This window comes from Miscanthus floridulus, chromosome 12 (genome assembly GCF_019320115.1).
Source record: "Miscanthus floridulus cultivar M001 chromosome 12, ASM1932011v1, whole genome shotgun sequence".
Lineage (NCBI taxonomy): Eukaryota > Viridiplantae > Streptophyta > Magnoliopsida > Poales > Poaceae > Miscanthus > Miscanthus floridulus.
Genome location: NC_089591.1, coordinates 65,862,960 through 65,888,792, shown reverse-complemented (window position 1 = coordinate 65,888,792; position 25,833 = coordinate 65,862,960). Strand labels below are relative to the sequence as shown.

The 25,833-nt window shown below is 50.2% G+C and overlaps 1 protein-coding gene across 1 annotated transcript; it reads right to left on the bottom strand.

Annotated features, from left to right (window-relative positions):
- Positions 1–16,646: 16,646 nt before the first annotated feature.
- Positions 16,647–18,979, bottom strand: LOC136496021 (uncharacterized). The gene is made up of 2 exons (XM_066491772.1): positions 18,532–18,979; positions 16,647–16,840 (listed from the first exon to the last, which is right to left on the bottom strand). Exons 1-2 carry the CDS (start codon positions 18,977–18,979, stop codon positions 16,647–16,649), a joined length of 642 nt encoding a protein of 213 aa, XP_066347869.1.
- Between the last annotated feature and the right edge of the window lie 6,854 nt (positions 18,980–25,833).

Genomic DNA, 25,833 nt, shown 5'->3' with positions numbered 1-25,833 from the left:
GCCCCTGGCGTGTCAAGCTGCCGCGCCATTGCCCCTAGTGTGTCAGGCTTGCCACGCCTCTGGTGGTGGCGTGGCAGAAGCTGGGCAGACTAAGCGCGGGAAATGGCTTATATGGTGACGATCCAAGTGAGTTTCTCACACGTCTTGCAAGCAATATTGGATTAGATAAGTTTCGTGCTGGTATAGAAATAAAAATTAAATAACCTCTCCAACCCACATCTAAGGTACTCATATATGTTATTATTAAAAAAACTTGGGTTATAGTTGGATGGATCAAAGGGTGACAAATGGATGGGATGAAGATACTTCCTTACGATCGAACATGGGTACTTCGAGTACATGGAAACAATGTTCGATGGGTACAATACATCAATAGTTCAAATGAAAGACTCTTCTTCTTGACCACTTTGAAAGCACTTAGGCTATGCATTGAAAGTTCGAATACATCAATAGTTCAAATGTAACACAAGACAACACAATGAAAGTTCTACTACATAACAACATTGTTTGTTTATAAAGCATGGAACTAACAAATCTGAAGCATGGAACTACAACACGGCACAATCACAAATACTCAGTCAGAAACATACTGAGTAAGCAACTCATCGTCCGAGTACCAATCCTCTACCACAACCTTGTTGCTGTGGCTAGGCTCACCTGCACTGCCCTGATCTGCCTATTGCCTGTAGTAAGCGGCCTCCACTTCATCTATGACCTGAGACAAGAACACGTTCTCCTAGGCCTCGTTCATGTGGCTAGGCTCACATACATTGCCCAGATCTACTTGTCGCCTGTAGTAAGCGACCTCCACTTCATCTATGGACTCTGTGGCTTGAGAGAAGAACGTGTCATTATTCTCCTCCGCCTGTAAGTCTGCCTCTGCTAGAGCGATGAACTCGCTCAGTCTGCCAATGTCATCTTCATCTTTCTTCACATATAAGCCCGCCTCCGCTAGAGCGATGAGATCGCTCAACCTAGTAGTGTCGTCCTCATCCTTGTCCCCCTCAATGTACAACATAATCAGAGATAAAACACTACGACTAGCTCGCGTTCTGTGTTCATGTAACTTTTTTTCCACATACCTTGCACGGGCCACCTCTACAGCATGCTCCCCATTGCATCCAATCCCTTCATGTATAAAATGCAACAAGTTAGCAGCACGCTTATATTATATTTAAAAGCAGGCAATGAAAATAACAAGGCTTCCAATGACTCACTTGCACACAATGTAGCAATATGGTCGTTTAAGACCTGCATCTATACTCTTTCCTCCTCCATTGTAGAATTCCTTGCCCTCTCCTCCTCTAACGCACTCCATCGCTCCAACCCCCATTTGTCAAGCCTGACACCGATCGGGTTACGAATACCGCTCTGTCTAGCAAACTCACACATGTCCTTCTTTCGCTATTTAACGAACAGGTCGACATAGTTAGGTCCATATCCCCTCTTCCATGCAATAACTTGCCACACCTTCAACTCATCCAGCAACCTAGCTTGACCATCATAAGATTCCCACTTGCATTTCCTAGTGCTCTGTTCAAACGAAAAATTAGATCATAAGTCTTCGCAAAAGGAAAAAAATGATTTTAGGTTTTCCACAACAATAACCAACCTTATCATAGTCAACCATATGGCGCAATAATGGCCTATTTCAAGATCCGAAGGGACTAGGCTGTAGTTGGATTTAACACCACATTCACACATGATAGGTGGTGCTTTGAAAATTACCCTTTCTTTCTTCTTTTCTTTTTCCTTTTACTTTGGCGGCTCTGACCATTGATTCTTAGGACCATAGAGTCACTCCTTGAAATGACACTTCGCAAATGCAAACACCTAAAAGAGATGACATTAGTACATGAACAGCTATAGCTCAACATTTCAATAGATACACTATGCACTTACTTCATGCTTGTTTGGACACACAAACTCCAACATATTCTCAGGGTTTATCACCGCTCGATCTCCGCAATCGCACAGAGGAGGTTCCTTGAGTCGTCCAACTACGGCTAAGTGCTTCTCCTTAGCCATCATTGGTGGGGGGTTAGGGAAGGGGAACCCACCTCTCGAAGTGCTCACGTGGATGTCTCCCTCTCCACCAATCGTCGAAAAGGAGGTACCTTGGGTCAAACTTATCCGAACCATCGATCCACTGAAAGAAAAAGCACCTCTCATGGGACTACACAACAAACTTCTAACAAAATATTAGTAACCTAGTAACACAAATAAAGAAAAAAAGGTACGGAAAGAATCACTTACATTAAAATGACTCCATGTGTAGAAGCAATGCGCAACTGTGTCTCGATGTCTCGATTGAAACACGTCGGTCGGACGACCACAGTCACAGTTAGGGACAGGGAGGTCAGGAGGGACGGGGTATCTTTGCTAGACGCGTCGGGGTATATTTCTCTAGGACGACCCCGTTTTCGCCACAACTGCTCCTGATACTTGTCTTCCATCTAATAAAACGGTTGTAGTTTAACATCATTCAAAACATCACCAATTAATGTAAAACAAAAAAGTACTAAAGCAATGTAAAGGTGAACCAGTTGCATTAAAACAAAGAAAATATAACCTACACTTACGCACCGATAGTTCTAACTAATAGTTGTAACTAATTAATTAGCCTTCACATAGAGAAAATTAACTAATCTTTTCCTCCAAACCCTAAGTAGGAATCCTCCATTACCAATCCCTAGCTACCAATCCTACTACTACTCTAAACCCTAGCTACCAATCGTAATTTTTGAATCCACGGTTCAAACAACAAATAACAGCATGAATACCTTGATGGAGGCTGAGGAGAAGCTTGGGACAAGGAGGGAGGTAAGCAGCCAGGGCGGACGCGACTGGCTAGCTGGCGCGGGCGGACACGGGCGCGGTGGCCAGGCGGCCTTGCTGCGCTGCTCGGGCAACGACGGCTGCTCGGCCACTGGCGGACCCGGGACGTGACGAGGGTTTTATTCGGCTCTACCGCGCCACGGATCAGGGCGCGGCAGTGCCGCGCCAAGATCGGTGGCACGGCAGAGCCCTGCCACGTCACCGGTCAGCGATTTCGGTCGCCGCCACGTCAGCCCGCTGCCGCGCCACCATGCATGGCGCAGCACAGGCATTTGGCCACGTCAGGGCAATAGGCGCGGCCAAAAGTTTTAGTTTTTTTTTAAAAAACGACCGTGTTAGATTTAAAATTAGTTTCCAAAAAGTGTTAAAATTAAAAAAAATCGCCAGGGAGGGCGGGCGGCGGCCGCCCAGGGGGGCGAACGGCGGCGGCGCGGCCGGGAGGCCGCCTAGGAGCGAAGGACGGCGCCGGCGAAGGGTGCGGGTGCGGGACGCGGGCGTCCAGCCTCGACGCAATGATAGACAGAGGGGGAAGGGAGCTAGGGTGCATCGCTTAGACGTGGTTTCGCTACACCGTGGGCCGTGGCGCGGCACTGCCGTGCCAAGATCTGCGGTGTGGCAGCACATGCCACGTCAGCGGCCAGGGCCCGGGGAAGTGCCACATCATCGCCGCTGCCACACTGCCATGCATAGCGCGTCAGCGTTGTTTGGCCGTGTCGTGGCAATAGACGTGGCCAAAAGTGTTAGATTTGAAAATAAAAAAAACCAGTGCCAGATTTAAAAATAGTTTTAAAAAGTGTTAGAAATAAAAAAAATCGCTGAGGAAGAGAGCAGGACGACAGGTTCATCATTCTTCAAAGTGGTTGCAGTCGGGGCCCTTGTTCCTAGTTTCCCGAGAAACGCCAACACGGCAGTCTTATTAGCTTGTTACCGTGATGATCACAGATTTGAACCAAGTACTAGTGGCACCTAGCAACCGGAGTTTGTCGTTGACGTGTAGTGTGACTAACTTAATTAGCGAAGGGTGCATGCCATTACTTTCTAAGGGGGTAAAAAAGCACCATAACCGTAGCAAATTTGCTTGAATTGAGCAATAGTTTAGTGGTTAGCGGAGGTAGTTATTCTCCCTTCACGGTGATTAAATCCCAAGTTTGATGCTCCTATGTCTCATTAATGCGACCACTTCTGTGGCATAGCAGTCAATGGCGAGACAATTCCGATGATCAGGCCCCCACGCCCCGTTTGTCAAGGTTTTGACTCCGGCTTCTGCGGCTCTTGCAAGGAGCCCCGCCAAATTTTCACCCGACAAATGGTTCTTTGCAAAGAGCCTGAGGAACCGAAGTGGTTTTTATACAGAGGAGTCATAGTAGTTAAAACATGGTTTCTCCTGACTCCTCACAAACCTAACATAAATTATTACAAAAATGTCATTGGAGCCATTTTTACCAATATTTTACAAAATGGCTTCAACTAACTCCATTAGAGAAGCTGCTCTATATGAGGAGCCAAAGCCCGCCAAATGAGGTCATTCGATCTCAAAATATGTTAGTCTAATTCTCATAGCTATTTATTTGTAGTGGTATTACCGTGTGTTTACATTTTTTGGAGATTGATATATGCTTATGCACATAACCGTCTCTGTTTATAATATGTTTGCGCAATAAATTAAGTCTATCATGTAAGATGTGGAGGGAAACTGAGGCCTTGTGGTATTGGTACATGTGAAAAAATTATCATGAGTGATGGTTTGTGATAAGTACCTAACAGAGGGGTTACCTAAACCCTGAATGAACGACCATAATAATACGAGTAACCCCTTGACTGATTGTCCTAATCCGCCAGAGACTCGGGGGCTATGCCCATCGTGTGCGCTCATGTGCACACTATGGACTCTTGTGAAGGTGTGTTAGGCCTGAGACAACCCGCTTCGGTGAAAGGCCCTAGCTTCTGGAACCTAGGCCTGAGAGTAAGGTCCGCGCCTAAGCCACCTGCGTCCGGGGGCTTGGTGTGGCCTAGGACGATCCCGCCCTTGGAAGGCGGCAACCGACCAAGGGAGGCCGCGAGCGCCATCGCACTGCGTGATCCCACTTTCCTCCCTAACCGACGTGAGGAATTTTTCTCTGGAATCTGATATATGCCCTAAACCTAACACGTGGGCAGAGCCACAGGATGCCAGGTCCAGCTAGAGCCCTGCTGAAAGGTCCTTGTTTGGTTTTGGTAATTGAGTGACAACCTAGGTGGACTAATTGTGTTTATGTGAGATACACAGGTGATTAGTCCACAGGTACATGTGTGTGAGCAACATATGCCATGAAGGTGAAAATGGCTTGGAGATGTTGCAAAGCTCACACATGTGATGATGAAGGAGCTTAAATGCACATGAGACATGACATTGAGTCATGTGATCAAGGTGGAGAAGATCAAGACAAGACTTGGCTTGATGGACCGGTTGCAAGCGTGAAGGGCAAGTCGAAGGCTTTGGAGTGATGGACCGCGTGGCGGTGAAGCTTGAGCAAGACTTGGCGCCGATGGACGATGGCAACGGCAAAGAGCAAGTAGAGTCAAGATTGATGAACCAATATGATCATATGATGATATGAAGTGGATCATATCATTGTTGATCGTGTTGGTGCATGTGTTGCATCAACATTGAAGGAGATGGAATGGAATGCGCAAGGCAAAGGTATAACCTAGGGCATTTCATTTCACCGGTCATAGGTGTGTAGAGAAGTTTATGACCGGGTTTAGGATAGATGGCCGTACTATCAAGAGGGGCAAACTTGTTTGCATATCGGTCATCTAGTGCCACTCGAGTGATCTAACTTTGTATTATCGCTAGGATCGAGTGGCGTGGCAAGTTGAGTGGCTAACATCCTTTGGGAAATGATTGTGAAAATGCTAACACACATACACATGGTGGTGTACACTTGATGGTGTTGGCACATTTACAAAGGCGGTGGTGTTTGTAGGGGTGAGATAGGTTTGGGTCCCTCTCTCCCTCCCGTCGAGCTTGTGAGGCGGGATTCGACGCTTTCGGGAAAATGGAATGTCTATTTTCTATTGCGCCGGATGCAAATTCTGGTGGTTAGCACATTGGTGCAAGGGTGAAGAAGTTAGAAGTGAAAATGAGTTGGTCGCGAAGATGCCGGCGTCGGTCAACTGACCGGACGCTGGATCTGAATGCACCGGACGCTGGAAGGCTGCGTCCGGTCAGGCTGACGTACGGTGACGCAGTAGCTGGAGTGTGACCGGACACTGGTTGCGTCCGATCGCGTTCGACCGGACGCGTCCGGTCATGCTCGGGAGCTTACTGGAAACGACCGGACGCTGGAGGTTCAGCGTCCGGTCAGTTGAAGCTGCTGCGTCCGGTCAGGTCAAGTGACCGTTGGAACCGGGACACATGGTCGTCTGTGGGCAACCGGACGCTGAGGTCCAGCGTCCGGTCAACATGACCGGAGCGTCCGGTCGGCCCGACCGTTGCCCAGTGAAGGGGTAACGGCTAGTTTAGCCCTTGGGGCTATAAATAGAAGTGGCCTTCGGCCATGGCTGGTGTGGAGCACCTCAAGGGACTTAGTGTCCATGCTTGTGAGTGCTTGGGAGCCCTCCATCACACATATACTTGATAGTGATCATTCGATTGTGTGAGTGAGCGATTCTAGTGCGATTGCATCGTGAGGTTGCATCGAGTGGCACTAGGTGATCGAGTTGCAAGCCGGTGGTGCTTGTTACTCTTGGAGGTTGCCACCTCCTAGACGGCTTTGTGGTGGTTTCCATCGAAGCGCGCAAGAAGCTTGTGCGGCGCTCCGGAGAAGTGCTTGTGAGGGGCATTGTGCTCGCCCCGCGGGAGCCGCGAAGAGCAACTCTAGTAAAAGCGTGTCATTGAGCTACCCTCACTCAAGGGGTTGGTTCTTGCGGCGCCCGACGTGCGGGCTTAGCGGGTGATGCTAATTAGCCGCTGAACCACTAAGTGAGCGGTCAACACAACGGGGACTAGCGTGTTGGCAAACACGTGAACCTCGGGAGAAAAATCATCGTGTCAACCTTGTTCTTCCCGTTGGTTTGCATCCCCGTTACACAAGCTTGCGTTTACATTCATATACATTAAGCTTGTATTGTTGCTCTTGTAATTAGATAGCTTGTGTAGCTTGCTAATTACCTTCTTGCTTGTGTAGCATAGAAGTAGCTCCCTTGCGTGCCTAATTTGGTTTTAGTAACCTTGTTAGTCACATTGCTTAGTTTGTGTAACTAAGTATTTGCGCTCTCTAATTAGGCATTGGTTGCCTTGTTATTGAGCATTGCTAGCGAGCTTAGTTAGCTTTGTGCTTTTGCTTACTAGCATGTGTAGGAGCTCCCTTGTTGTTTAAAGTACTAGTGGCATAGGTTTGTGTGACCTTACTCCTAGAATTGTTTAGGAGAGCTCTAGCTAGCCCGGCACCTTAGTTGCATAATTAGTATCTTTTCAAGGTGCTAGTGAACATATATAGAGGGGTATAGTCTTGGCTAGACCGATTGTTTTAATTCCGCATTTATATCGGTTAGCCGACGCGATTAAGTTTTAGAAAAGACTATTCACCCCCCTCTAGTCGCCATCTCGACCCTTCACCTGCCCCCACGCCCTCGCGGGATCTGTAGGCCACTCCCAATGTAGGGTCATGCCGGGGGCATGACGCAACGCAACAGGGGTGGACGCGTGGCTACTTCATGAGTGTGGCTAGGCCTGCAAGTCAGTCTTTCCCAGCATGCGACCATACCCTTAGCGTACAACAGACGCCACGAGGAAGAGAAGCTTAGGTAAGATGCAACATCGACTCCCTCTTCTGAAGCCAGCTCCAGGCTTCAGCAGAGGATGTCAGAGGAGGTTCAACATTATTGTCGGCCACGACCAACAGTAAGGGACGGTGCTCGGCGCCACCACCAACTGAAGATCAAGGTGCGAAATCCTAGAAGGGAAAATTGGTCTCATAGCACCTAAAGAACGTGAGATCCGGAAAATATCATCGAAAGTTCATCGCATAGTAAAATACCATTGAAAGTGAGCATCCATTCCACAATCTAGCACTCTGTTACTTTCGCCGTTAACGTCATTTGTTGGAGTCGGTCCGAGGCTCCAAGCTGCACTTCACCTCGCTCCCCGACGACGAGCAGTTCGTCTACCCCTCTGCCAACATGCCATCACAGCCGGGACTAACTTCCTGTGCGGCCTCACGGCCCCGCTCGGTGGACACGCTGCCATGCGCTAGTGGTCTTTCTCCGAGGAGTTCGCCGCCAACTGCTCCCGCCCCGTCGGCCGCTGCCTCTACTGGCCCCTCACCCCGCTCACTCAACGCTGGCGACTGCCACGTTTGCGGCCTCTCCGACGACCACGGCCCCACCTGCTGGGAGTGGCCGCACCTCGACGGCTCGACCTCCCAAAAGGCCTCGAGGCCCTCGACTTCTCCCGCATCACACTGGGCCACGACTTCCTCTGCGGCATCAGCGAGCTCGGCAAGACCAGCATGAGCTGCTTTTGCGCCGTCGCTCACGCCCATGGCCGCGGCCTTCAAGAACGTCGCCACCGGCCACAGCCACGCCTGCGCCGTTGACGTGGAGGGCGGCTTCGCCTGTTGGGGCGATGGCACCGTCCCTGAGGTACCGACGCACAAGCTGTCGGGCGACATGCTAACCATGGCGCTCGGCGACGACGCCACCTGCATCCTCTCGGGCAGCGGCCGGGTCCAATGCTGGACTGCTGGGGCGCCGGGTGCCGGACTAGTACAGGAACACGGATTTCCTGGCCATCGAGGCTGACGCGACGTGGTGTGCGGCATCCTCAAGAGCAACTACCCCGTCGCATGCTGCGGGAAGGGCGACCGCGCGCTTCGGCAGCCGGCAGCCTGGTCTACAATAGCACCATGCCCGATGCCGGCGCGCGCAAGAAGAGCTGCCAGTGCGACATCATCTCCGGCTCTGGGATCCGGCGCAATCTGCAGCACCGGCGGCGCCAAGGGCGGCGACATGCTCGCCGTCTGCCAGGCCTGCGTGATGCCGCTGAACGCTTCCAGGATCCTCATTGCCAACGGCAGGGCGAGTACGGACTAGCTGCTGCATGAAGCCACAGCCCGAGCAACCCTTGTCACACCGTTCAGCAGCAGCAGGCCTATGGGCATGTTCTTGCTCTACCACTGCAGGCCTGCTCAGGTTGATGCAGTCTACAGGTTGTTCTCCACGTCCTCCCATAGTTCCTGCTCATTTTTTAGTGAAACGAAGGCTCGGACGGTGCCAACAAACGACATTAACAGCAAAAGTAACAGAGTGCTAGATTGCAGAACAGATACTCACTTGTGATGGTATTTTACGGTGCAATGAACTTTCGATGGTATTTTCCTGATCTCGCGTTCTTTCGGTGCTATGAAACCAATTTTCCCATCCTAGAAAACCTCTACAAACCTAATCTCCCTGTACTCCTCTGACCTTTTGATATATAAGGTTTGCCGTGTAGAGGACGTCAAATGATCGAAGGACCATCGGCTCAGCCACTTGAGTAAACCCTAGATCATCAGCTAGCGCTCTCCCACCATCTCTCCCTCATTGTAAGAACTCGATTGAGCATTCTAACACGAATAAAAATATAGAGTGAGAGTTTTAATACAAGGTACAATAAGTAGAAAATTTAAAACTTAATATTGGGGTAAAAAATTTATAGCAACTAATAATATCAAACTTTTAAAGTCAAAATCTAGATTGATGTCATCATGAGATATAGCTACAATAAGAGCCACCATAACTTAAACAAATGTTTCAATAAATGAATATCACACATGGAGGTCCGGGGAGGAGGACATGGATATGAAAGGAAAAAATATATAGGGTAATTGATAAATTTATGATGACTAAATAGATATTATGTATCCATTTAAAATGAATTAAAGGGGAGAATTACTCCGGTACTCCCTTTTCTTAAAAAATGCACAGATCTCAATGCAGCCCATCTAATTAATTATTTTTCTCCTAGATTTCGCATGGGCGCAGCCCGTCCAACCCAGGATGAGTCCAGGTCCAGCCCGGATATGTTGGTCGAGCTGCCGCCGCCGGAACTCGCCCGGTTCATCACGTGCTCCGTGGTGCCGCTCACGAACACGCGCTGCTTGATCGGGTACCTTGGCTATGGTTGTCGGCGGTGCCGCCCCTTCCTGATGCCCACCGGTAACCACCGTGATATTCCTGTCTTTGGTGCTTTTGATCTGGTGTTCAATGGTGGTCTCGGCATGGGAAGAGAGAGTAACTGACAACACAAAATTCAGTTACGCTGATCGGCCACCTGGCCGGATGTTGGGTTCTACTACTAATAATGGTGAAAGGGTTAAAGGTGGAATAAACAATGATGACATGATTAGTGGTTGTCCCAGAAAGACAACAAGAATTTCTTATGGTTCTGGGAACTACGAGCATGGATTTTCTCGTGATTCAATTGAGATAACGCTCGCCAGCAAATGAGATCGGAGGAGTATGGAGGTGCTGCAGTCCGCTTGGTCTGCCGGCTGCCGTTTCGTGGTTCGTCAGCCCGCCGACTACGGCTCCTCGGGAATGGGCGGCGCCGTCTGGTCCAACGAACTCAGAGGCTCCGAACAAAATCACGTCCAACCAACGGAGAGGCTCCGAACAAAGGGGATCTAGAGGTCAGTGTTGAAATCGGGCTGGGTTGGACGGCTGTACCCATGCAGGACCTACGAGGAAAATAATTAAGAAAATGATAATTAATTAGATGGGCTGCTTTGAGATCTGTGTATTTTTTAGAAAGGGGAGTACTGGAGTAGTTCTCTAATAATTAACTTCTATTGATCATTTGTATGAAACATGATTTTTAATGATTATAGCCCTATTTGCTTGAACTTATCAGCTAATATTTTTCTCTCACAACAATTCAACGAACACAGACTGGCTTTTCAACGAAACGAATGGAGCCAATCTTCTAAGATTTTAGCCCGTGTAAGAGCATGGATAAATAGACTCGCCAGGTGTGCTAAGTCCGCATACCTATTGCGATTGCAGTAGCGACCAAAAAATTGCAGCGGCAGTGTCGGACTTTTGGAGCGTAAGTGTGGCAGAGTTGAGATCCTAGTACTGAACTGTACTGAGGTTAAACAAAGTGTGAGCGCTAGTGGGCATCGCCACAATTGTCATCATCCTGGAACATGCATGGGCCACACAAGGACACGGCAGTTCTCAAACAGATTCAGCAATGATTGCTCTGCCTAACTAAATTCCATGATGCTTAGGCCAGGCGAGGAGAAAAACAAGATGAATAAAGTCGAAAACGATAGTAGTAGCCGGGGGACGACGGATCAATAATCCCCAGACCCCAGGCCCTGAACCTGAACGAACCGGTCCTGCTCTATTCTCATTCGCTTCAGAACTTCTTTTTCCTGCAACTTTAGGACAAAACTCGATCAAGTACTCCTCTGTTCCGATTTAATTGTTATTTTCGGTTTTCGTGTCACAAGTTTAACTCGATTTATAGAAAAATATTAGCAACATTTGTATCTTCAAATAAATTTATTAAAAAACTAGATCCAAAGATCTTTCCGATGATACTAATTATGTATCATAAATAATAATATTTTTTAATATATATTTTGTTAAAGTTATTTCTCGGAAAACAAGAAAGACAGATATTCTGAGACGGAGGGAGAAGGCGTTAAGGTCAGCAAGGAGGAGGATGACGGCTCGACAAAAGGCCGTACCTTTGAACCTTTGAAAGAAAAGCGGTACAAGATAGACTAACTAATGACGCTTGTACCTGATCAGGGACCGCTACTTTCACTGTCCCATTAAATTTCATGTCCTTCTTGTGCTGCAAGTGGAGTCTGAGACGTCGGATTGCTGGACTCGAGTCAGCTCCGAGAAAAACCCAGCGCTCACGATCCGTCGGCTGCGTGCTAGCGCCGCTAGGCCGCTAGCCGACGACGGATCACGGAAGAATTCCGTGGAGGTTCCGCGCACGAGAAAGGAACAATCCCCCGGATTTGAGCAGCAGGATCGGACAAAAACGAGGTCGACCTCGTCCCCGCCCTTTCCTTGTCTCTTCCTCCGCGAAACATAACCACTGTACTGATCGTGGAGTAACGTGTGAAATAGTTGTCCATTTCGTCCCCTTTTTGGTAACGCCTTTCCGACGGGAGGAAGGGAGGCACGTACGTGGCAGACCCGATCGAGACGAGCGGGGGCACGCGATGGCCTGCTCGCCGGCGGGTGGCGCCATCATGCCAGCAGGAGTACTCACCAACCATCATGCCAGCACGCGGGCTGCCGGCCAGCCACCCAGCCGTCTACTGCCGAGAGGCGGCCCGCGCGGCGTGCGGCCGGCCGTGTGGGTCTGGCGGTGTGCCATACGCTGTCGAGGAAGCATGAATACATATGCGTGGTACGAAGACGTGCGGCGATGTTCTAGAGTCGAGGAAGCGTGCCATGAGTGATGACGTAGCCCTCGAACAAGAGGCGAAGCGGGCACGATCACCGCGCCCTTCGGAGGCGCCATCGGCTTCTCAGCCCCCTACTCTAAGTGTGATGGGGCACGCCAGTCGGTCGGGGGAGCGCGATCGTCCACCCATTCCCTTGGGATCGCCACGTGTGCATGGCCCTCAACGGGGAGATGCCCCATCAATTGTTCTAGTGGTCTCACCGTGAGCTAGTGGCCATGACCAGTCGTGTCGTCCCTGCCCTCGGTCGATCCTAGGGGGCGTGGACTATGACCCCTGAGCGATCCTCGTTCGGTCGGCTCGTCGTCAGCCGGTCGGGGTTTCAAGGTTCTACTGCTTTCGTCTAGGTATGTATTCATGCTTCCCTTTGCCCTCATAGTTGAGTTTGTGGGGGTGACTAACCTGTGTTTGTGCCTTCTCTTGCAATGGCCATGCTCTAGCCGGTATGGAGATATCCCCACCTCCCGTGTGAGAAGAGTGAAGGCCTAGCCTGCAGCGGGTCATGACGAGCGGTGGGGAAAGCAAGTTGGTGGTGGCGCGACCTTCCTTAATGAGGGTCATTTCTTCCTGACCGGTCGTGAGTACGGCGGCGGCGGCGGTGATGGCGGCGATCCTCATGGTGTCAGTAGAGGCTAGGTCAGGGGTGACTCTTGCGGTCCCTCACCCACCGGTTACAGAGGAGGAGAGGAGGGAAGCTGGGCTCCCTATCTCGCCCAGTAGAGGAGCGCATGATTCGCCCGCCTGGTCAGAGTTAGAGGGGGCCGGAGGAGCCATGGCCAGGCCAAAGGTAGAGCAGCCGCTGGCAAGCCATGGAGTCCTGGTGGTGGACATCCCCTTCAACGGCAAGGAAGACACCAGGGTGGAGCCGCCAGCCATCCCGCCGTCCCAGGAGTTGGTGATGATCCGGTCATCGCTTGATACTACGATGGTTGGATCTTTTGGCGGGTTAGGGGTGACCCATGAGCTGGTGTGGCCTTGCCCCGGTGAGCTGGGAAGGCCCAGTTCATCCTTCACGGCGAGGAGGAGGTGAAGCTTTGGCACCTGCTCAGGGAGAGAGGACTGTCGATGGAGTCCGATCTCGCCCTTATAAAGGCAAAGCTCAAGGAGGCCTTGGAGAGGGATGAGCTCGTCCATTAGGCCATGACTGTCGACCTACCATGCATTGCAGAGGTAAGTTTTCTGTGTTCCTAGTGTTGTCTTTGATTCCTTGGCATTTAAACAGTTGTCTCAGCACACCTGCTTCTTGTCTCGTAGGACCTGGAGATGATGTCAATCCATAAGTCCTGGTTTCTTAGGGAGGAGCACGGTTCGATGGAGCAAGAAGCGGTGGCGTTGTGGTGGGTCGACGAGCTTAGGCAGAAGCTACAGTTCACCCACCATGAGTCCCAAGACTGGGTGCCCGAGGCGACGGGAGCATAGGCGGTGGAGCTACATGCGATCGAGCAAAAACTCAACGTGGCGAAGGCCCACTTAGCGGAGACTGAGGCGGCGCTTAGGAAGTCCCTAGAGGCTCTATAAGGAGATCAGAAGGCCTGGTCGGGCGCTGAGCGGGAGGTCGTCGTGCTCCGGGGGTAGATGCTCGGGGCAGAGGAGTTGAACACTTGGCTGCTTGAGAGGGTGACCCAGCAAGAGGAAGGGATTTCCATTCTCGAAAGCACCTGCCTTGGTACGTACCTATTCTACCATCGGTTGATGCCTTGAATTTTTCTTTTCCTTGCCCCTAAATTTGTTGTCCATTTCTAGAACTAGATGGAAAGATCGGCTCTCTGGAGCAAGAGTTGGAGACGGTCAAAGCGGTAGTCGGTTGAAGCGCGGAGGCACTAACCTAGTTCCTTGAGGAGCGATGCCCTCTTGAGGAAGAGCTCAACCAACTTCGCAACATTGCACAGGTGGTGGTCTCCGAGGTGTTCGGGTCGGGACCGAGCACCAGTACGCCCGCCGTCTAGCTGGCGGAGGTCCTGAATGAAGTTCATGCGCTCAACTCCGACGGCATGTTCTACAGGACGTTGGGGGTGCTAACCTCGGTGGTGAGCCACAACCCTGATCTAGACTTCACGGCCATCTATAGAGGATATCTCGATGGGTGGAGCACAGACGAGATCCATGCGCTGGGGGAAAGTTTGGTGTCGCACGCATAGGTGGTCGCTGAGCAGGTCACCACGCAGTGGGTGATGGAGGCTCACCATTCGATCATGGCGGTAGACATACGCCAAGAAGACGTTGTCTAGCCTACGAAGGTAGTGGAGGCTGGGTCGAAGGCGAGCGCCATCATCCTAACCACAACCGAGCTACCTTCATCCTCGCCAACTGCACCGTCAACCGACACAGTCGAGGGGCCACAATAGAGTTAGAGTAGAAATAATTAGTTTATGTAAAAGATGAATTTGTGGAGGAGCCCTCGTGTGAACAGTTTTACATTCATGAATATTTTAAGTTTCTTTTATGATGAAATCACTCGTGAGGGGAAGCTTGTCCCATCCACCCTTGTTTTTATCCTTGCATAGCTTTGTTTTTTGTCCTTTCTTTTTTGCACCTGCCCATTGACCTGTAGGCTGTAACCTTAAGAACCTGGGCGTGGCCCGTGAGGCTTAGCTACTCATAACCATAGGTCGTGGCGGGTTGTGATCGGTCAGGAGGCAAAAGCACAAGTTACATAGGGTAAGCAAAGGAATGGGATGCCCTTTCGTTTGGACGATGCCCTTTTGTTTGGGTGAAAAGTGTTACTACATGATAGTAAAAAAGGGGGTGGTATCACACCCCCGTGGGGCCCCTGAGCAACCCAGACCTAGAGTGCTCGGGCTGGGGCACTGTAGGAGCAAGCATTGAATGGAAATAAATGGTAAGACTGAGCTTTAGGGAAAGAAACGACATAACTGTTCAATGTTTCATGTGTTGGTGAGAGCATTGTCGTTGTCATCCTTCAGCCGGTAGACACACGGTCGGATCACCTCAGCCACCGCGTACGGTCCTTCCCATGGTAGAGAGAGATTATGTTTGTCTTGGGTTGACTAGGTCCTCCAAAGTACGAGACCACCGACCTCAAGGATCCTCCCCTGATTTTTCTTTTCATGGTACCTACGAAGAGTTTGCTGGTAACGAGCGGAGCGGATGATGGTCGTCTCATGAGCCTCCTCGAGCAGGTCGACCATGTCCTACTGAGCCTCCGTGGCTCGGTCTCGGAGTAAGGCCTTTACTCTTGGGGCACCATGATCGAGGTCGGATGGCAACACTGCTTTGGCTCTATATGCTAGGAAGAAAGGGGTGAACCCTGTGGACCGGTTTGGAGTCATTCTTAGGCTCCAGAGGATCGCTGGGACCTCTGCAACCCATCGCCTGGCATATTTTTTGAGTCGGTCGAAGATGCAGGGCTTGAGTCCTTAGGGGACCATGCCATTGGCCCGCTCGACCTGACTGTTAGTATGCAGGTGTCTGACCAAGGCCCAATCTATCCTAATGCCGTATCCGTCACACAAGTCCATGAACTTCTTCCCAGTGAAGTTTGTTCCATGGTCGTTGATGATACAGTTGGGGACACCAAATCGATAGATGATGTCGAGGAAGAACTTGACTGCCTCTTTCGAGAGGATATTGGTGATAGGCTTCGCCTCTATCCACTTGGTGAACTTGTCCATCACCATGAGTAGGTGAGTGAAGCCACCCGGGTCCTTTTTTAGGAAAATACCTAGGTGATGGGGATGGTCTGAAGCTCCTACACTAGTAGGTGAGTTTGTCGAGCATAGAAACAACATCCTTCACACCTGAGGACCACCTTCTCTGTATCTCGTAGCATAGTAGGCTAGTAAAAACCTTGGCAAAAGGCTTTCTTGACCAGTGATCTTAGGGCCGCGTGATGTCCATAGATTCTGGCATGGACTTCAAGGAGAAGTTGTTTCCCTTGGTTGGTCGGATGCACTTCATGAGCACTCCTGATAGACATCGCTTGTAAAGTTCATTACTAATGGCGATGAACATCTTGGCGTGTCGAGCGATTCATCGCGCTTTAGTCCTTTCTAGTGGGAGAACCTCCTCGAGGAGGTAGGCGAGCAATGGTGCTCTCCAGTCGGCTAGATCGAGTGCCATTATAGCGATGTCACCGGATGATGTTGCCATGGAGGCACCAAGGTTGGAGCCCCTGAGCGCTCGGTCAGGGTCGAGGCATGTCGGGGGGTCAGAGTCCCCGAGTGCTAGATTGGTGTTGGAGCACGTCTGGATCGGATCCTCTCGGATGCGGGCAAACGGCTCGTGGAGGTCATTAACAAAGGCCCCGTCGGTGGGCGGTTCCTGTCTGGCCGCCAATTTTGCAAGGAAGTCGACGGTGTCATTGTCCTTTCAAGGGACATGATGCAGTTTGATCCCTCAGAACTTGTCCTCGAGCTTGCGCACCTCCTGGTAGTATGCCGCCATGAGAGGGCTCTTGCAGGAGGACTCCTTCATCACTTGGTCGATGACCAACTCTGAGTCACCATGGACATGCAGCCATGTGGCGCCGAGCTCAATGGCAATGCACAATCCATTGATGAGGTCCTCGTACTCCGCAACATTATTCGAGGCTGAAAAATGGAGACAGATCACGTAGCGGAGCCTACTCTCATCTAGGGAGATCAGAACCACTCTAGCCCCTGAGCCGGGCACCATGACCAACCCATCGAAGTACATCGTCTAGTACTCGTGGGAGACATCCGGAGTCAGGAGCTAGACTTCCATCCATTCGATGATGAAGTCGGCAAGAGCCTAAGACTTAATAGCAGTGTGGGGGGCATACCTGATGCCGTGGCCCATGAGCTCGAGAGCCCACTTGGAGGTCCGGCCGATGGCATCATGGTTATGGATGACCTCCCCAAGTGGGTACGAGGTGACGACCATGACCTCGTGGTCGGTGAAGTAGTGCAGGAGCTTCTAGGTCACCATCAACACGGCGTATAGAAGCTTCTTAACCTAGGGGTAGCGAATTTTGGCATCGGTGAGTACCTCATCGATGAAGTACACCGGTCATTGGACCTTCAGGGGTGTCTAGGCTCCTCCCTCTCGATGATGAGGGCGACGCTCACAACGTGGTTGCTTGCCATAATGTAGAGGAGGAGGGATTCTCCCCGTTTAGGAACAATGAGGATTGGGGCTGACGTCAGTGATGCTTTGAGGCTTTCCAAAGCCTATTGTGCCTCCTTTGTCCAAACGAATGTGTCTATCTTCTTGAGAAGTTTGTAGAGAGGCATCCTCCATTCGCCTAGTCATGAGATAAACCGGCTTAGGGCGGCCAAATAGACGGTGAGCCTCTGTACGCCCTTGACATTGCGTATAGGGCCTATGTTAGAGATGGCCGTGATTTTTTCGATGTTGGCTTCGATGCCACACTCAGACATGATGTATCCAATCAGCTTCCCCTTTGGAACCCAAAAACACATTTTTTGGGATTTAATTTGACGCTGAACCTTCGGAGGTTCACCAATGTGGCAGCCAAGTTTGCGATCAGGTTGCTAGCTTGAGCCATTTTCACCACTGTCATCTACATAGACGGCAATTGTGTGTTTTAGCCGCTCGACTTGGTCAGGTTGGTCAGGCGGGTCGATTTGGTCGGTGAAGCATCGCTGCATGCACCGTTGATTGGTGGTGCTAGCATTGTTCAGACCAAAAGACATGGTTATGTAATAGTATGAACCATATAGGGTGATGAATGAAGTCGCGACCTGGTCAGACTCTTTCATCGCGATCTGGTGGTAGCCTGAGTAGGCATCTAGGAAGGAGAGGGTTTCGCACCCTGATGTGGAGTCAACTATCTAATCTATATGTGGTAAAGGGAAGTGGTCCTTTGGGCATGCCTTGTTGAGGCCATTATAGTCAACACACAATCTCCATTTCTCATTCTTCTTTTTCACAAGAACACTAGCCAGTCGGAGTGGTATACCTCTTTAACGAATCTGGCTACCAGAAGTTTGGTGAGCTCCTCGCCTATGGCCCTACACCTCTCGTCATCAAAGCGATGCAGGCGTTGCTTGGCAAGTTTTGAGCCTGAGATGACATGTAGTGCGTGCTCGATGACCTCCCTTGGTATGTTCGGCATGTCAGAAGGCTTCCAAGCAAAGACATCGCAATTTGCACGTAGGAAGTCAGTGAGCTCGCTTTCCTATTTGGCCAGGAACTTGGTCCTGATCCGCACCATCTTGGTTGGGATGCTAGGGTCGATCTCCACCACCTTGGTTTCCTTAGTCGGATGGAAGGTGCTTGAGGAGGTCTACCCATTTACAGTCGAGGACTACTGGAGTCACTGAATTCCTAAGCTCCAGGAGCTCGATGGAGTTGATGATGGCAGTGGCAAGCCTGTAATGCTCACGGTGGCACGTGTAGGCATGCGAGAATGTGCTACCTACGATGATGATGTCATTTGGTCCCGGCATCTTCAGCTTGAGGTAAGTGTAGTTGGGGATCATCATGAACTTGGCGTAGTATGGCCGCCCTAAGATAGCGTGGTAGGACCCCAAAAAGTCCACTACCTCGAAGGTTAGTACCTCTAAGTAGAAGTTGGCGTGGTCACCAAACGTGATGGGTAGATCGATCTGCCCGAGTGGGTATGACTGCATCCCTAGGATCATGCTGTGGATGGGAGAGCTCACTAGGCGAAGCTCTGACCAGGGAATGTGCATGGTGTCGAGGGTGTCGACGTAGAGAATGTTGAGGCCACTGCCTCCGTCCATCAGCACCTTGGTGAGGCGCTTCTTTAGGATGATGAGGTTGATGATGAGTAGGTAGTGACCCAGTTGGGCGATGTGGGAAAGATGGTCTCTCTAATCAAAAGTGATCGGAGAGTCTGACCAGCTAAGGGAAGAGGGGATGGCTGACTCAGCGGTGCATGCCTCTCTGTAGCGTACCATGTACTAGCGCTTGGAGTGGAAGGCATCGGATCCCCCAAAGATCATGAGGCATTCCTCGGGGTTGGGGAAGCTGCCTTCATCCTTGCCCGTCATGCCTCCTTTCTTGGTCACCTCCTCCTTGCCTTTGCCTTCCTTTGGCTTGGTAGCTTGCCGTAGGAAGTGCTTGAGGAGCTTGTAGTCCTTGTAGAGGTGTTTAATGGGATAGGCATGGTTGGTGCATGGACTCTCCATGAGCTTGTGAAAGTGGTCAGGCTGGCCCAACTAGGGCTGCTTGCCCACATGGTTGGCCATGGTGACCAAAGCTAGGTTGGTCGGTCGATGCCGATCCTTCGTGTTCTTCTTGCCCTTTTGTGTGAAGCAGCCCTCTCCTTGGTCCTCATGCTTGGCCTTGCCCCTCTCCCAACCACCGCTGAAGACCGCCTCGACCGCCTCCTTGCCGGAGGTGTGATTCATGGGGATGTCGAGCAGGTCACGGGTGGTACAGGGGCTTCACACAACCGAGCTTGTAGATCAGGGACTTGTAGGTTGCCCAGAGAGGAACACGCTAACGATGTCTTCATCAATGACATCAGGAAAGGAGTTGCACTACTTTGAGAACCTATGGATATAATCCCATAGGGACTCGTTAGGCACCTGCTGGTACCTCTTGGGGTCCTAGGAATTCCTAGGATAGACATACAGTCCCCTAGAAATTTCCAACGAAGACCTTCTTCAGATCCACCCAGTTGCGGATGCTGTCAGGTGGAAGGAATTCGAGCCATGCTCGAACATGCTCCTCCACGCAGATGGGGAGGTACTAGATGATGAAGTAGTCATCATCCACTCCTCTGGCTCAGTAGGTGAGCCGAAAGTCTTCGAGCCATATACCGGGCTTCGTCTCCCTGGTGTACCTAGCGATGTTAGTGGGCGGTTCGGAAGCACAGTGGGAACGACACTTTCTGGATGTGGTGACCAAAGGCCCATGGCCCCAGGCCATCTGGGCTGGGGCTCCGGTCGTTCAGTCGGCCACCATGCCTACGGTGAGTGTCCTCACACTTCTCAATGGTTAGGCTAGGGCCCGCGCCACCTGCTCTCACTGCCATTCGATGGATGTCATCATCGTGCTGGGCGTGGCGTCGATTGTTGATGATGCTGCGTGTGTCATGGTTTGGCCCGAGCAATTCGCACATAGGTGGTTGGCGTGGAGCGAGCGCCGGGTTGGGCTGCGGTGCAACCGTGGCCTCCTGCTCCACGCCTGGCAACTGGTGTGGTGAGTGGACAGAGTGATTCAACTGGTGCAGCCCCATTCCCCCGACTGGGCAAGAGGCCATGTACTGATGTCGCGATGAGAAGCTTTTCGCCTGCTAAACAGCGGCGGTCTCCACCAGCACCTGGAGGTTCTGGTAGATCGTCTGCTCCTAGGGGTCGGTAGGCTCGGGGAGGCCGTAGTAGCGATGTTCTGGCCAGCTTGAGCAAACTAAGGGGGGTCATCCCCTCCATCTAGGATGTTCTGCTAGACCTGACGGGGCATGACCCCGAGTGCTGTTTGCTGGGTTACACATGTGTGGCGCAGCGTGTTGTGTCGGGCGTGCCAGCGTAGGTGGCGGCTAGGTCTACTGCCTTTGTCGTAACTTCTCACCGTGCTCCTATGCACGCGCTAGGCCCTACGCATGGGGGTCCAGAGGGGTGTGAGTCTATAGAGACTCCACCACCTCCAGTAGCTGTCTCAGGACGTCCGCCATAGTGCACTCCTAGGACAGAGGGGGGCTAAGGTGACATGGCATCGCCGATGTTGGAGCCGTCGCTTTCGAACTCATCATTGATGATGTCGTGGAAGGAGACTGGGGCGTAGCCCGCTATCCTCACAAAATCGGACCTGAGAGGCGATGGCGTCAGCATCCTCTAGAGCCCCCATGCGCACGTGTCCACGGGGGTCGCAAAGCCATAGGGGAACCGGTCGCATGGTGGTTGCTGGTGGGGACAACGAGGTCCCTTTGGAAAGCTGGCGGAAGGTGTTAAACAGTGAGTAAAGAATAATATCTATGTTACTCATCGTGGGGTTTGATCCCAACATGGGCTCGAGGCAGAGCGCAAGTCTCTCAGCGTCGAGGTCATTGAGCGACCCAGGGCCGGTGGAGGGCGCTCCTCCTCCAGTGGACATCGGGATGAGCGCCTCCTCGCAGAGGTGGAGTACGCCAAGCTGGTCGGCGATGAAGCCCAGACTTTTGAAGAGGAAGGTCTTGAGTCTGTGTAGCCATCAAGTTCTTGAGTCCTCGGTTCCTTGTCTTTTAGAGAGAGCGCATCCCCTTTTATAGTTGAAGGGGATGACCTTACAAGTTAGAGAGAAAGAGAGAGAGTGTATACGGGTGCTGCCTAGTCTTGTTGCCCACGCCATCGGATATGGGATGGCCGCCGTCACCCGCCATATTGTTTATGCCGCCATCGCCCACCTTATTGTTCATACAGTGTCCGTTTGACATGGCCGGACGGCACTATCCTGCAGGTGCACAGGGCATGGCAGGGTATGATCCTCAGTGTTGCGATTGACTTGAGTGCCTTACCTTATCTGCTCCATCTGCTCCTGGGCCCACATCGAGCGGATGTCCCTGGTCGGTCGTTCCAGTCGGCCCCGACCGTGTCGGTCAGGAAAGAGCAACGAGTAGAGGTTCGGTGTATCCTTGGTCGGAGAAAGGGGGTCGAAGTCGGACTGCGGTCCCACCATGGCCAGGCCTTCCAGTCGGGGCTCTGACAAGATCTCCTGGCCGGAGGTGTCGGTCGGGGACCGGATCATGGTGTTGGCCTATCATTGTGTATCTAGGCCGGCCCAGACGCGTGCCCTCGCTGCGTCGCCTACTGGTGAAAGCTCTAGTTTGGTTTTGGTTAATTGATGAAACCCTAAGTGCTAACCTAGTTTATCAAAGTGATCATGAGATAGGTAGCACTACTCCAAGTGATGAAGCAATGACGAAGATCATAACAATGGTGATGGCATGGTTATGATCAAAGGCTTGAACTTGGAAAAGAAGAAAGAGAAAAACAAAAGGCTTAAGGCAAAGGTATAAAATGTACGAGCCATTTTGTTTTAGGGATCAAGACACTTAATGAGTGTGATCACATTTAGGATAGATAGTCATACTATTAAGAGGAGTGAAACTCTTATCAAAATAGCGGTTATCAAAGTGCCACTAGATGCTCTAATTCATTGCATATGCATCTAGGATCTAGTGGAATGCTAACACCCTTAAAAATATTTATGAAAAATATGCTAACACATGTGCACAAGGTGATACACTTGGTGGTTGGCACATTTGAGCAAGGGTGAAGGAGATAGAGATGATAGAGGGTCAGTCTTGCTGTTTTACAACTGATCAGGACGCTGGTCTCAGGGAGACCGGCGCGTCTGGTCAGGCGTGGTAGTGATACCCTAGCGTCGGTCATATGACTAGACGCTGGGCCTCTGACTGACCGGACGCTAGAAGGCAGTGTCCGGTCAGATGGTGACGTAGCTGCATTGTAATCCGGGTGACTGACCGAACGCTAGATGTGTCCGGTCAAGTGCCACCGGACGTGTCCGGTCAAAGAAAACTAGGTTTTGGAACCTTGCTATAAACGATCGGACTCTAGGGGGTTCAGCGTCCGATCACTTGTGCTGGAGCATCCGGTCAACTATCAACCATTGAAATCAGACGACTCCTGTTGAACACTAGGATGACACGTGGCTATCATCGGGCGACCGGAACGCTGTGCCCTGCGTCCGGTCAGTAGGACCGGAGCGTCCGGTCACCCCGATCAGCACCCAGTGAAGGGATACAATACTCTATTTCAGTGAGGGCTTCTATTTAAGTCCTCATGGCTGGCTCAAACTCATCCTCTTACACATTTTCATTGACATAACAACCTTGTGAGCTTAGCCAAAGCACTCCCACTCGTCTCCATCATTGATCCATCATCTTTGATGAGATTGGGAGAGAATCCAAGTGCATTGCTTGAGTGATTGCATCTAGAGGCACTTAGTATTAGTGTTTCGCTACGGATTTCGCTTGTTACTCTTGGTGGTTGCCACCATCTAGACGCCTTGGTGCAGTGGTGGAGGATCGGCACGAGTTGGTGATTGTTCGTGGCCATCTCTGGTGATTGTGAGGGGAGTTGTACCTTCTCGGCGGAGTGTCGAAACGTAACTCTAGTAAATTGCTCGCGTCATTGAGTTACCTCACTTGTGGAGAGGTTCTTGCGGTGTCAAATCGTGTGAACAAGGTTTGTGAAATACCTCTTAGCTGCCAAACCACCAGGTGTTGGTCGACACAACGAGGACGTAGTGTGTTGGCAAGTACGTGAGCCTCGGGAGAAAATTGGTTGTCTCATGTCATTTGTATTCTCCTGATGATTGACATAATCTTCATCTTGTGATTAGTTCATTCCTCTACACGACGGTATAATCATTCTACTCACTCATTTACATTTTTGCAAACTAGTTGTAACAAGCTCTTTAGTGTAATTAGATTTAAGAGCTTGCTTTGTTATTTTGAGTTCACCTACTGGAGCTCTTTAGAGTAGCAAGTTTGAGAGCTCCTAATGAGCAGTAACTTTGCAAGTTGTGTGCCTAGTAATCATTGCAACTAAAATTGTTGGATAGGTGGCTTGCAACCCCGCTTGCAACCCTTGTAGAGCTAAAGCAAGTTTGTATTTCGCTATTTATCATACTAATAAAATTGCTCTAGTTGATTTGTAGATTTTTAAATAGGCTATTCACCTCCCTTTAGCTATATTAGGATCTTTTAGCTAGACCGAATTTTATAAGGAAACGAGTTCATTGGGATCTCGGTTTATGAACCCGACGCATGCAAAGCTCCCCTGACTAAGGTGAACTGAGCTGACTCTGTCCACTCGATTGTGGACGGCCGGGCAGCGTAGCGGCGGAGTGAACCAGAAGCATATTGTACGATTTTTTCCGAGCCACGAACCAGAAGCGCATGTTGTTCAGTTTTTCGAGCCAGGAACAGAAGCATACTGTGCATATGATGCTCAGTTCAATCAGCGCATTTCATGAAGAGGCCGACTTCGATTTGCAAGTATCGTACGTGACAACTTACGCGAAAAATTCTTAATTTTTTATCACAGCCTCCACATATGATGTCTTGATATCTTGACAAGTTTCATGATTTTCAGACTTCGTTTGCTTTTTATAGAATTTAAAAACAACTCGACCGCAAGTTCGTGGTCATATTTCATGACCAAGATGTTCGAAATTGATGGTCTGTTCCTAGATACGGCCTCACATTATACTAAATAACATGAATATCATTTTTCCATTCATTTTTTTCATTATTCGAATGACTAGCGGTTATAATTTGAATTATCCAAGAAAATTCAATTAAATAAAATAAATTAAAGAAATATAGAAAAAGTCTGAGAAATGTGCCACATTAGAACATGGAGTACCAGGTATTGTCTGAGGACTGCAGAAAAAGTTTAGAGGTCAAAAGTGAAAAAAATATGGTTTACCGAGTGTCAAAAAAATGACATTCGGCAAATGAGCCTCTTTGCCGAGTGTCAGGAGAAGACACTCGGCAAAGGATTAACGGCGGCGGCCGGCCGTTAACGGCGGCGGCCCTTTGCCGAGTGTTATTGTTTGACACTCGGCAAAACTGGTCTTTGCCGATTGCTATTCTTTGCCGAGTGTTCGGCACTCGGCAAACCACCTTTTTGCCGAGTGTCATTTGTTTATCGAGTGCTTTCTATATGGCACTCGGCAAACAGCCTCTTTACTGAGTGCTCGATAAAAAATACTCGGCAAAGTCTGGAACACTCGACAAAGAAGACGTCTCCAATAGTGCAGATAATCGATTTGTTTATTTTAGAAAGTTATTTTGAACTATGTTGAAAACCTCAAAACATGTATTTGGTCCACGCATCCTGCGGTACGCTATAGGTGTGTGATTTGATCATGTGACTAATCAGCCAATGGAACTTGTATACCACCTTTTTAGCCCAATTTTTTTTAGCTTTTTTTAAAAAAAATCATAAATATGCCTATGTGGGTAAGATTTCAAAATCTAGACTCTTAGCTCGGCGCCATCATTGCTGGCGCCGAGCTTACACGTCTCGACGCCAGCGTTGATGGCGTCGAGCTCTAGGACTCGAAGCAGACGTGGCGGCGACTTGGCAGACAGCTCGACGTCATAAATCCTAGCACCGAGCTTGGCCCCGTAGATCCTGACGTCGTAGATCTTGGCGTCGAGCTTGGAGCCATGATCTATGGCGCCGAGGTGGTGTTTTAACCCCGGCCTCAACCTTCCTGCCTGAGCCATCTCTTCTTCTTTCTCCTCCCTCTCTGGTTTTTTCTCTCCCCACTTCGTCCTACCTCACAAATCGGCATATTAGACCTTAGAAACTTTGATTTGATCCCTATATCTTCGAGAGCAAGGTATCCTCGCTTTCCTCCTAATTTTTTCGCATCGATTCAGTATATATTAGTCAGATTTTTCAACCTAAGAATCGTCATTACTTATGGTTTCATTCTATCCCTCAATATTTGTATTATACAACCGTATGATGATGCCAAGGCGTGAAAAAGGTAGCAAACCTAGGTAACCGCAGTGCATGTAGTTATGTTATGGGTTCATTGTTGTGCATCAAATGGTAAACCCTAGGTTTAGGATTTAATGTTAATTGCTTTTGGTTCTTATAACGAAATTGGT

Coding starts and splice junctions, on each gene's coding strand:
- LOC136496021 (XM_066491772.1), bottom strand. CDS start 18,979: ATGGACGGAGGCAGTGGCCTCAACATTCTCTACGTCGACACCCTCGAC. Junction 16,841..18,531: donor GACTCCAGTAGTCCTCGACT/GTAAATGGGTAG, acceptor TCCATTTTTCAG/CCTCGAATAATGTTGCGGAG.